General features: G+C 48.2%; 1 protein-coding gene across 1 annotated transcript in view; it reads right to left on the bottom strand.

Moving 5' to 3' along the window:
- LRP1 (LDL receptor related protein 1) overlaps positions 1-12,274 on the bottom strand; it is a 114,977-nt gene that overhangs the window by 8,055 nt on the left and 94,648 nt on the right. Inside the window, exons 66-78 of the mRNA XM_043969073.1 lie at positions 10,780-10,902; positions 10,449-10,574; positions 9,618-9,734; positions 8,796-8,902; positions 8,477-8,609; positions 6,672-6,791; positions 6,348-6,470; positions 4,993-5,136; positions 4,719-4,853; positions 4,440-4,559; positions 3,272-3,540; positions 2,280-2,458; positions 84-190 (exon numbers count right to left, since the gene is read on the bottom strand). Coding sequence (XP_043825008.1) covers positions 84-190; positions 2,280-2,458; positions 3,272-3,540; positions 4,440-4,559; positions 4,719-4,853; positions 4,993-5,136; positions 6,348-6,470; positions 6,672-6,791; positions 8,477-8,609; positions 8,796-8,902; positions 9,618-9,734; positions 10,449-10,574; positions 10,780-10,902 — 1,803 coding nt within the window. The remainder of the gene's footprint in view (positions 1-83; positions 191-2,279; positions 2,459-3,271; positions 3,541-4,439; positions 4,560-4,718; positions 4,854-4,992; positions 5,137-6,347; positions 6,471-6,671; positions 6,792-8,476; positions 8,610-8,795; positions 8,903-9,617; positions 9,735-10,448; positions 10,575-10,779; positions 10,903-12,274) is intronic.

Below are 12,274 nucleotides of genomic sequence, written 5' to 3'. Positions count from 1 at the left end.
CCATTGAATTCAGAGTTGGATGAAGGGCTTCTACCTTTCCACCACCTTTGCAGAACTCCCAGCCGCATCCCTGCCTTGTATACCTGTGGGCCACTGAATATTGTCTTGTACCAGCGTCTCCCTGAGGGTCCCATCCATGGCAGCTGTCTCAATCTTCGGGTGGTTACCCCAGTCTGACCAGTACATGGTGCTAGGGGAGGACAAAAGCATGGAAGAGGATATCAGTATTGGCTGTTTGTATGAAATAGGAGCTTGTCAAAGGGTTGCCTTACTCCCCTTTTGCCTTTTTGAAAGTTAATTTAATGTCATTTCTAAGACACAGTTAAAGACCTTGTATTGAACAAATAAACTAAACTGATTTGGGAAGGCCTCTTTATTCAGGGATTTAAGGCAGACCCCTCTAAGTATGATGATGAAGCTAAATGGAAATAAACTAGAAGAGTCAACCCTTCATATGAGCCATGGATGTCTTCCAGGAGCAACCAGAAAGAAACCTTCATTTTGGACTCAGAAAAGTTCTCAGTTGTGAGGTCAAGGAAGCTGATGAATGGGCAGAAAAGAGTTATTGAATGCCAAGTTCCATATTCCACACAGGAGGACATTTTTATGGTTGTTGACAGCTGGTAATTCTTTTTTTTTTTTTTTAAGTGAGGCAATTGGGGTTAAGTGACTTGCCCAGGGTCACACAGCTAGTAAGTGTTAAGTGTCTGAGGCTGGATTTGAACTCAGGTTCTCCTGAATCCAGGGCCGGTGCTGGTAATTCTTTTTTAAAAAAGTTTCCCCACACCCTTTGACTACTATTTATAGAGGAATGGCTCTTCGTCTTATATCTGCAAATTCCCTTTATAGCTTGGATATCAGGTTCGACACAAAGATTTTTTCATCCCTCTATAATTTCTCTTCTTATTCTAGCAGTATTGATTTTGTTTGTGAAAACTTTAATTTTACATAATTGAAATTGTTTATTTTACCTTTTATGAATTTCCCCCTTCCCCAGCCATGGTTGTAAAAAGCACCCACATCATGTTTCTCTCTAATGATTTTGTGATATAACCTTTTACATCAAAGTCGTATAGTCTATTTGAACCTTATTATGGTTATGTGGTATAAGAAGTTGGTCTCAATTGAATTTTTGCCAAATTTTTCCACTTTTCTCAGATGTTCTTGTTGAACAGGGAACTTTTCTCTCCAACAGTTTGTGTCTTTGGGCATAGATGGGTTGCCCTGTTCAACAGCTTCTGGATCTTGTGAAAGTCTGATTCATAAAAGCCACCTTAAGTAATGACCCATGAATATGCATTTGACAAGGGTCAAAGCATGACACAGCAGGAAAAAGAAGCAGAGCTTCAGAGAAAGGAGAGCAATCTTTCCTGGACCCAAGAAGTTGGGCTGGCCAAAATATTCAGCATCTTCAGAGTTAGAAGTAGAGCGGACTTTCTTGTTGAAACATCTAGATTCAGAACTGGAGAGGATCTTAGAGGCCATCTACTCTGACTCCATCGCTTTACAAATAAGGCAACTATGCCCCAGAGAGATCAAGTGAGGTCTACAGAAGTTGATGGTTTTGCCCAAGGTCAGAGGTCTTAAGCAGCAGAGTCAAGATTTGAATCATAATCCTCGGACTCTAAATTCAGCATTACGTGTGCTATACCATACCACCTCCTGTGGCCAGATTTTAGATCAGCTTGGACTTTCTACCCCAACTCTAAAAGCAGATTAGGCACCCCCCAAATTCAGACCCCAGAGAACTTTCTTTTTTTGTGTCTCTATTGTCTTTTAATTTCCCCTTAGTTTCTCCAATAAAATTTTTTTTTCTATTTCTTTGGGGTTTTTTTGTTTGTTTTTGGTGAGGCAATTGGGGTTAAGTGACTTGCCCAGGGTCACACAACTAGTAAGTGTTAAGTGTCTGAAGCTGGATTTGAACTCAGGTCCTCCTGACTCCAGGGCCGGTGCTCTATCCACTGTTCCACCTAGCTGCCCCAATAAAAAATATTTTTTAAAAAATTCTAGCTCTATATGTGAACCAAGGGAAAGACTGAATAGGTAGATGGAAAGACAGGAATGTTTGAGGACTCCTGATGGCCATGCTTGAAAGTAGCCACTTATTTTTCAACTCCACAACTAGCCAGTAAATGAATTTGGAGAAATTAAATAGAAATCTGGGAGAAGAAAGGGAAAAAAAGAGATCCCAGGATTGCTGCTGGGGTGCTCTCCCCAGTCCAGGGATGGCATCGTGTCTACCTAGATTCCACATTCTGTCTCCCTCCAATCATCCTTACCCTCGAAGGGGGTCAACCACAATGGCATGAGGCTCATCAATCATGCCCGATATGAGTGTCTTGCGGTTCTCGCCTTTCATCTGTGCCACTTCAATCACATCTCGCCCTGAGTCTGTCCAGTATATATTTCCTGCCACCCAGTCGATGGCAATGCCCCGTGGCATCTTCAACCCTGAAATCTGGAAAGAGTATATGTGTGTCTATTGGATGTTCAGTATCTGTCATCCCTTATCCATCCATCATCAACTAATAGAATGTAAGTTCCTTGAAAGCAGGAATTCTCTCTTTTGTATCTGTACCTAATAATTTGTACAGTGCCTCACATAGTAGACACCTAATAAATTGATTCATCATCTAGCTCAGTCTTCTGGGAAAATCCTATTCCCCATTTCTCTTCCTAATCCATAAAATAACTTCTAAATATATCTTTATGGGCTCAGCCCTGAGTTCCTATCCTCCTCCAAATGACTGGAGATGGATTTCCTTCTAGTACATCAAACTCAATACATTAAAAAATGAACTCATTATTTTCCTCAAACCTGCACTTCCTCTCAATCTGCTAACTACTGTTCAGCAGAACCTCTGACTCCTAAATTCCACTCCTGGCTCACCTCTTCCAAGATGTCTAACCTGACACTGATATTCCCTTCCATTCCCAATATATTTGTGTATGGTTTAATGACACTGGAGGGACAGTGACCAGAGTCAGGGTTTAATGTGGTTCTAGATTGCTTTGATCCCATTATCATTAACCTAGACCCTGGTCAATACCCCCAGGCACCCTTCCCATCCTGATCATTGTCCCTTACTGCCCTAGGAGTTTGTCTTTTGACCTCCAACTGTCCTTCCCATTTCTCCCACTCTTTCAAACTGTCCTGTACTCCCTAGTTTGAAGAAACTCCCATCCACTCACCCTGAAATGAGTGATACTTCAGTCTCTCCTCACCCCTGAATAGCCAATCTCCACCCCATCTCCATTCCCATCCCCTCACATTAAGGTGGGTGACACCCCCTTCCGTCTGGCGCCGATGACGATTGGATGTGGTGGGGGGAGCTGTGGGTGGCAGGCTGCGGAAGGATATAGTGCCTGTGTGCCAGTTGGTCCAGTAGACTCGGCCAGCCTTGACATGAACATCCATGGCATCGATGCGGACGCTCTCATCCCCTTGGAATGCCTGCTCATAGGCAGAGTTGGGGTGTCCAGGGAACAGGCTTCGAATCTCATTGTCATCAGCGATATACAAGACCTGGTACTCTGACCCTGGGTGGGGAGAGTTTAGAGGGTGGAGTGTGTGTATTGGGGTAGGAAAGGAAGGGAAGTGTCTGTGATAAAAGGGATCTGGGGCTTTAAGCTTGTTTCGGGGGGGGGGTGGGAGGGACACGGTGTGTTTGGCTTCAGTAGTATTGTTTCATAAGCTCTGAGCTCTGGTGCTGGGAGGGACCTCAGAGGCCTCATTTTATAGTTAAGGCTCAGAGAGGAAATGACTTGGTCAAGGTCACAAAGACATTACTTTGTAGATCCAGGATCTGAAGCCAGGTCTTTTGACTCCAATTCCAGAATGCCCTATGCTGTATCACACTGTTTCTGTTTCTCATTTTAAGACTCCCCCATAATCTGCCCATCTTCCCTTGCCCCTCTCCCCACTGACAATTAGGCAACTTCCTTTCTCCATCTCAAACCCTCCTCTTGAATCATCCTGACCTCCTCACCAGCCTACAAACACCCCAGTATCCCTGCCAGGATTCCCTTTCTCATGATATTCTCCTGTACCTGAAGACGTCCCCTCCTGCCTATCCCACATTGAAATCTGACTAGTACCTCAGTTCCCATCTAGAGTCACCTCCTCAAGGAAGACTTTCCCACTGACTCCTGCCCAAAGGGAGCCCTCACACTTACTCTTGGGACCACAGGTCATTTCACCGAGGCTGGGAAACTATGCCTCACCCTTATTTTGGTCACCCACAACACAGAGCTTAGACACATAGTAGATCCTCAATAAGTATTTGTTGAATTGAATTGGATCCGGGACTGTGAGTCTGGGCAGTTGCTGAGCTCAGGTTGGGTCAGGGAAGGAAGGAAGCATCCTTAACTTATGCCTGGGTACCCCAGTGTCCTTCCCCAAGGACTCAGGCCCATGGGTCCCCACTGAGCTCCCATACCTTCTGCTTTGCACGTGTTATGCACCTTCATGAAGTTTCTAGCACAGCTACAGAGGTGACTGCCTTTGGTGTTGTTGCAGAGTTGGGAGCAGGTACCAAAGTTCAGGCACTCGTTGATGTCTGTGGGAGGGTGTTGGTGATCATGGAGGGGGGCAGGGTGAGGGGTTCCCAACATGTCTGTCACACCCAGGGCCCTGTCCCCACACTCCCTTGGTGACTGCCAGATCCCTGGGTTCAGATGATGCTCCCCATCCCAACCTCCACCCGCCTTGAGCCTACCTTGGCAGCCACGCTGGCCAGGCACGGTGTGGAATCCTGGGCGGCAGGCACAGTACACAGCTTTGGGGCTCTGGATGCACCGAGCCTCATCCCCACACACACTTACATTCCCTGCACAGCTGCTCAGCTTTGGGTCTGGGTGAGGAAAAGTAATTAGGATCCCCATTCCCAGAGATACATAGGAATCCAACTTCCCAGCCCCCCGGCCCCATCCTTAGCCATAGCAGGCTCCTCTGCCCCCACCCCTCCACATGGAATCAAGATGGTTCAGTACCGGGGCTGCAGCCCTCCTCATCAGAGCCGTCCTCACAGTCATCAAACATGTTGCATCGAAGCGTGGCAGAGAGACAGCGCCCATTACGGCAGAGAAACTGGGCTTTCTTGTCCTTGCAGTGTGGAGACTGGGCTGTGGGGGGTTCTGTGAGGTGGGGATGGGATGGGGAGGGTTCAGGAACTCAGACAGTGGCTGAGCTGGTGCTCAGCTCCCCCTGGCAAGCTCTCACATTCTCTTCTGATGCCACACCCCTTCCTGCCAGCCTTTTGAAGCCCTCTCCTCCTCTGCTAGCTGCAGGCTGGCCAGCCTCAGCATCTGACCTTTGTATCTCATTTCAGAGCCCCTGTTCCCTCCAGAACTAGCTTGCCACAGCCTCCCTGCCTCTCCCAGAGTGCTTTCTTGCAATTTGCCCCCAAACTGTCATCTTCTCCTTGTAGCCTTTCATCATATCACAATCCTCCCCCACCTCCATTTCCCATCCCTCTGCTCCCATGTCCTTCCCACAGCTCTTCCACCACACTCATCATTCTCCTTTCCCTCCATCCAATTCCAATGAAATCCTCTTCTCTCCTAAGCTTTCCTGTGCACCACAATCCTGCTCCCCGGGACTGGAGATTTGCAAGGTGCAATGGAAGGAATGCTAGATTTGGAGCCAGAGCACCCAAAGCCGAATCCAGGCTCTTATTTATTATCTGGGTAAATCACTTCTCTGAGCCTTAGTTCCCTCATCTGTTTTGTTTTGTTTTGTTTTGTTTTTGTTTTGTTTTTGTTTTTGTTTTTTAGTGAGGCAATTGGGGTTAAGTGACTTGCCCAGGGTCACACAGCTAGTAAGTGTCAAGTGTCTAAGGCCGGATTTGAACTCAGGTCCTCCTGACTCCAGGGCTGGTGCTCTATCCACTGCACCACCTAGCTGCCCCATAGTTCCCTCATCTGTAAAATGGATGTTTGTGGGGGGTGTTGGACTAGATGTCCTTACGGTCCATTTAAACTCTAAATTTGTGATCTGAAGATCCTCTTCCTATCCCATCTTCCGTCCTAGTGATAGCTCTTCCCACACTCCCTTCACTTTGCATGTAACCAGTGGTCTAACTGCCTTGGTCAACCAACTACATACCCGTAGTTCTCTATCTCTTCTCCATTGCTTTCCTCCAGTTTTCTCCCTCCTCTGATAGGCTCTTCTTCATCTCTGGTGACAAGCCCCCCTATTCCACCCCTGCTCCACATCCACAAACTCTCTCAGCACAGCCTCTCCTTGGCCCCTCCCTCCACACTCTTCTTCCTTACTCGACCAGCTCATCTTATACTATCCTGGGCTCAACCCAGCTAGGAAGAGTCTTCCCCAGAAGCCCTCTCACCACAGTCCTCCTCGTCAGTCCCGTCTCCACAGTTGTCTGTCCCGTCGCACTGACGCCCGATCCAGAGACATACCCGGTCGTTCTTGCATCGGAATGGCCTGTTGGGGGGGCACTGGAAGCGGGCTGGGTGTAGAAACAGAAACAGGGTAAGATGGAGCACTGGAGGTGGGTGGGAATGGAAGGGAACGGGGGGGGGTTTCAGCTAAACTCATGAAGGGAATTGAGGGACTTCGCCCACCAGCCCTCCATGCTGGGACAGCATTGGCTTGCTCCTCCCCTCCTCCCCTCCCCCAATCATTGTGGATTTCCCATGCTCAGCCTCACCACACTCCTCAGGATTCTCATCTGAGTTGTCACCACAGTCATCTTCACCATCACACTTCCAGGCCAGAGGTTTGCAGAGGGTGTTGTTACACTGAAATTCATCCAGGGGGCAGGTCCGTACTTTGGGTGCCGGTGACAAGAGAAAAAAGTTACAGGACGTAGGATTAGATCGGCGGTGGCTTTAGAGATGGTCTAGTCAAAGATCAGAGCACCTCAGATAGAGTTGGAAGGGACTTCAAAAGCCTTCTAGGCTAACCCAAGGATCCAGATGAGGAAGAAGGGGAAGAGCCGACATCATAGAACTGGTTAGACTGGAACGAACAACCTCAGAGCTTAAAGGAAGGGCAGGTTATTGAACAATAGAGGCGAGGGGCAGAGGGCAGAAGAGAATGTGTGGGAGGAACACAGTCCAGGGAGATAGAAGATAGAATTTCCTAGAAGCCAGAGGCTGGAATAGAGTACTGCACAAGCAGAAAGCTTGGACACTGGGCCAACCCTTGGAAGGGCTGTCTTGTGGAAGAGGGATCGGGCTTGGTCTCCTTTGTCCCGGGGCAGGACCAGAAGCAGTGAACGGCTGTTTCCAAGAGGCTGGTTAAGCCAGGAAGCACTTCCCAACAATGAGAGTTGTTCAGCATTTGAATGAGCTGTTTCCAAGAGGTGGCAGTTTCCCCCTCCTTGTCGGTCTTCAAGCTAAGGCTGGATAACCACTTGCCAGGTATGTTGTAAGGGGGAACCTTTGGGTGAGTATGGTTGGACTAACTGCCCCAAGGAAATACCTCCTAACTCTAAGTTATGTGATATCTCAAGCCTGAGTGATAAACCTGGGGCCCATTAGAAACTAATTAGATCCTTGGGGGCAGCTAGGTGGCTCAGTGGATAAAGCACTGGCTTTGGACTCAGGAGGACCTGAGTTCAAATCCAGCCTCAGACATTTGACACTAGCTGTGTGAGCTTAGGCAAGTCACTTAACCCTCAATGCCCCACAAAAATAAAAAATAAAAAAAGAAACTAATTAGATCCTTTACATGTAATGGTGAAAAATTAAAAATAAAAATAAATATTGATAAAAAACTAATTAGATCAGAGATCTAATGGATCGGAGCATTAGATACCATCTGATCTAATTCCTTATTTTTACAGAAGGGGAAACCAAAGCCCAGAGATGATAAATGACCTGCCCATGGTCACATAACTAGTAAGCATCCAAAGCAGGATATGAACCCACGTCCTCTGGCTCAAGAGACAATGCTCTTTCTATGGAATCACATAAAAATCTGGGGCTTCCACAGGAAGGACTGATCACTCATTCTCCAGAGGCCAGGTACAGGCTGTGAGGATGAGAGCGCAGACCGAGACTGGAGGCTGTGATAGCAATGAACTTGGACTAGGCAGAATGGAGAAAAATGAGCAGTTTGCCGCAAAGCCGAGGTAGGCCTGTTCATGCTGTGGAAAGCAGAGTGGGCTGATAGGAATGAAGCCAATTAATTAAGCCTGTCAATAACCTGTGCCTTCACCCCCGTAAGGAAGTGTAACTGTGCACCGTTGACTTGCATTTCTGGAGGAGGGAAAGGACCGGGGGTGGGTGAAGCTTGGCCTTCAAAGGAAAAAGGCCCTCTCTCTCTGCCTGCTTCTGGGAGGCATGAGGAGGATGCAGAGAGAAGCTGGCAGAACTGGAGAAGGAGATGGAAATCTTTTGTCCCTTGTGCCCAGTAGGAAGGCAGGCCTATACCAGGGGGCGAGAGAGCATGGGTCTCTGGGAGGGCTGGGAAGCCAGAAAGTGCCCTTGCCTGCCCCCTGCTGCTCACCACCAGTGCTGCAGGCCTCCTCGTCACTCCCATCCATGCAGTCAGCGTCTGCATCACAGCGCCAGCGTAGTGGGATACAGTGGCCGCTCTTGCACTGGAACTGATCCATGTCACAGCGAGGGGTGCAGTCTTTCTGTGGGGCGGGGGGGGCAAGAATGGGGATAAGTGGCCTGGTGATCTCAAGGCCCTTGGCAGCCCAGTGGCCCCAGGGCGCTATATGCCCCTGCTCTTGGAGAACCCTCCTCCATGGTCCCTACCCTGGGCCCCGTCCTGGGGTCCCCGAGTGACGTGTTGGACCCTTCTTCCAGCCCCTCCCCACCTCATCAGAGCCGTCAGCACAGTCGTGGTCCCCATCACATTTCCACCGTCCCGCGATGCAGCGGCCATTGGCACAGGAGAATTCACTCTCAGAGCAAGGCCGGGGGGCTGAGGAAGGACAGACACCAAGGGGATAGGCCTGAGAATTCACTGGGAAGCCATGTAGTCCCTAGTAGACTCAGGCTAGGGGGTGACCTCACAACCCTCTACGTATCTGTGCCCCAAACCCAGGCTATCTTAGGGCTAAGAATCTAGTTGGCACATGGCTATGCCTACTTGACTGCTCTTTAGAGAGCAGCTCTTGGTCCAGCGATGGCCCTCCCCCAAACTCTCTCTTCCAGGGAGAGCTATCTGGAAGGCACTGCTGCCCACCCCTTCCCTCAAGGGATGGATTGTGGATTTGGGAAGGGAGTCACAAAGACAAGCCATGGGGGCCAGAGGGATGGGCAGAAAGACAGCACAGGGGAGAGGAGTGGTAAGGAGGCTCTTGGGGTATAGGCGGGAAGGTATCTGGGAGCATGGGGGCATTAGAGACACCTACCTCTGCAACCCCAAGAGGACAGTGTGAAAATGGAGAGAAACATGAGATGAGGTGAAATGGTACAAACTGAAATACATGACATGGAGCTGGGGGAGGCAAGAGGTTGGGCTTGAGGCCCCTGGCCCCAGAGGTGGGTGACTGCCTTGCCACAAGCTGGACGGACAGTGGAGGGGCACTGGAATGGGGAAACTATGCCTATGAAGTCTGCCATGAGTGGGCGGGCATGCTCTAGTGTCATGGGGGTTCTGGGGTGGGGGTGGGGGAGGGAGGTGGGGCACATACTGCAGTTCTCCTCATCTGAGTTGTCACCACAGTCGTTATCGTAGTCACACTGCCAGCGGCCTGGGACACAGCGGTTGTTCTTACATCGGAACTGATAAGGCTCACAGGTCCTCTCATCTGCCAGGGTGGGAGGAGGTCAGATATGGAGAACACAAGGGGTCAGATATGAGCAGTACAGATAGAGGAGGCTTAGCTATGGGGAGGTCAGATAGCTAATATTTAGATAGCCCTTTAACATTTACAAATCCCCGTCCTTAGGTTATCTCAGTGGAGCAGGTCACTTATGGGAGTACAAGGTCTCAGACACGGGGAGTTCAGGTGCTGTTTGACCAGGGCATGAGAGTTAGATAGAGGAGGGTCAGAATTCAGAGCACATGGAGAGATCCTCCATGGAGGAAGACCTTGGGGGAAGGGAGATAGAAGTGTGGAGCGACACTGACTCACTGTGGACAGTAATGTATTATAGAAAGGACATCATGCTGAGGGCAGGGGAAGTAAGTATTATGTTCCCCGGATGAAGGAGATAATGTTGGGGAGGAGCAACATCAGAGGGGGAAAGGGCTGAGAGAGACCCCTGGCTATGAGCCTGAAGCTTCAGGGGAGGTGAAGCAGCTGGAAGCTTGACTCAGGAGGAACATCACTGAACAGGTGGTACCTTCACATTCCAAACAGAGCCAATCTTCAGGCTTAGCAAATTCAGGATACCCCCAGTCCATCCCCCACCGTTTTTGCTCACTTTTCCTCTCCCCAGGGTGAACAGATGAGCCAAATTGATGGTCCCACCTTCCCTTCAAGTCAATTCCTCTGATTTAGCCATCAATCCCAGCTCACCACACTCCTCTTTGGGCTCATCAGAACCATCCCCACAGTCATCCTCTCCATCACACTTCCATCGAGCAGGGATGCAGCGTCCAGAGTCCTTACAGCGGAATTCGTCCACCCCACATGTCATCTGGGCTGCAGGTTGGGGGAGAGAAAGGTGGTGAAAAACAATTGAGGCCACTCTTCCCAGGAATCCCACTTGGAGGCTGGTGCCAGGAGTCTGAGAAGAACCAACCTGGCCAGTTGGGTTGGGGGAAGAACTGGGGAAGTGGACCTTTGGAAATGGGCAGAACTCACTTAGAGTTGGCACACTCGAGGGATTGGGGGGAGGGTCACTCACTGCAGTTAGCAGGCTCATCACTTCCATCTACACAGTCGTTATCACGATCACAGACCCAGACCCGGGGGATGCAGCGCTTAGTGATGGCACATTGGAACTGGTTGGGGGCACAGGTCACTTCCGCTGCAGATGAGGGAAAGACAGGGAAGTGAGATGGAGAGTCTAATCCCCAGCACTTCTCATGATCGTAATCATTCCCTTCTTTTGCCTTAGCCCCCAATCTGAGGGTCACTAGAGTCTTTAGCTTCATGCCCAATAGCTCCTTCACCCCTAACCCTCCCGCCACCTTATCTCCATCAGTTTGAGGGCTCAGAGGGAAAAGGGATTTTGCCAAGAGCTTTAAAAATGTCTGTAAACTGTATCATCAACATTGTGTGTTGATCAACTGTGATAGACTAGATTCTTCTCACCAATCCAATGGTACAAGAAAGTTCCAAAGGACTCATGATGAAAAAGGCTCTCCAAATCCAGATTAAAAAAAAAAAAGGAACTGTGGAATATGGGCGCTGATTGGACCAATACTATCTCTTTTGTTTTTGGTGCTGTTGTTTTTCTTTTTTGAGGTTTTTCCTTCTTGCTCTGATTCTTCTTGTATAACATGACTAATGCAGAAATATGTTTAATGTTATATATCAGATTACCTACTGTCTAGGGGAGGGTGGCAGGGAGGGGAGGGAGGGAGAAAAAATTTGAAATTGGAAATCTTATCTAAACAAAGGTTGAAAACTTAAATAAATAAATAAACTTTTAAAAATGTCTGTTAACTGTTACATCTTACATCTGAGATGTTTGAATTTTTTTCTCCATAGATATTTTCTGTCTCATTATAAACCTACTTTGCTTCACAGACTCATAAATGTAAAGTGTTTGACATTGCTGTGGTTGATTAATTACACTAATCTGCCTGTTTTACCATTTTATTTGATACATATCAATTATATAGGACTATTATTCCACTGCTTCTGTATATGCCGTATATGATGAGCGTTGCTGAATGATTAGTTGATGGCTATCGGTTTGCTAAACGTAACTTTTGTTAGAACTACATGACAAAATGGGGGCTGACATGTTTAATAATGGTTGTAGAGTTGGTGGGTGTAAAATCATCCAGAGCTCTTTTGATCTGGGGAAGGAATCCTGAGTGTGAGAATAAGAATAAGGATGAGATTGCTAAAATGAAGTGAAAAGGAATTAGGAAAAATATAAAGTGATAATTATCAGGGTAACACTGGGAGTGCTTTGTGAATCACCAGATCTCATTGACCCCTCAAAAAATTCCTGACGGAGACACCAGGGGGCTAGTCCCTTGAAATAGCCCTCTTTACCTCTGCCTGAGGAAGAGGAGTTTATTAAAAAGCTGCAAGATTGTATGAAGTAAGAATGAAGGCCAGTGGAAAATCCTAGGGGCGTGGGTAAGTCTGGGTAACATGCTGCCACTCCTGTCAGTGTCAAGGATAGCTTTCCTACATCATGAAAAGTCTGCATCTCTACGTTC

The sequence above is a fragment of the Dromiciops gliroides genome, chromosome 5 (genome assembly GCF_019393635.1).
Source record: "Dromiciops gliroides isolate mDroGli1 chromosome 5, mDroGli1.pri, whole genome shotgun sequence".
Classification (NCBI taxonomy): domain Eukaryota; kingdom Metazoa; phylum Chordata; class Mammalia; order Microbiotheria; family Microbiotheriidae; genus Dromiciops; species Dromiciops gliroides.
The sequence above is the reverse complement of the archived record's forward strand: the minus strand, read 5'-3'. Positions and strand labels throughout refer to the sequence as shown.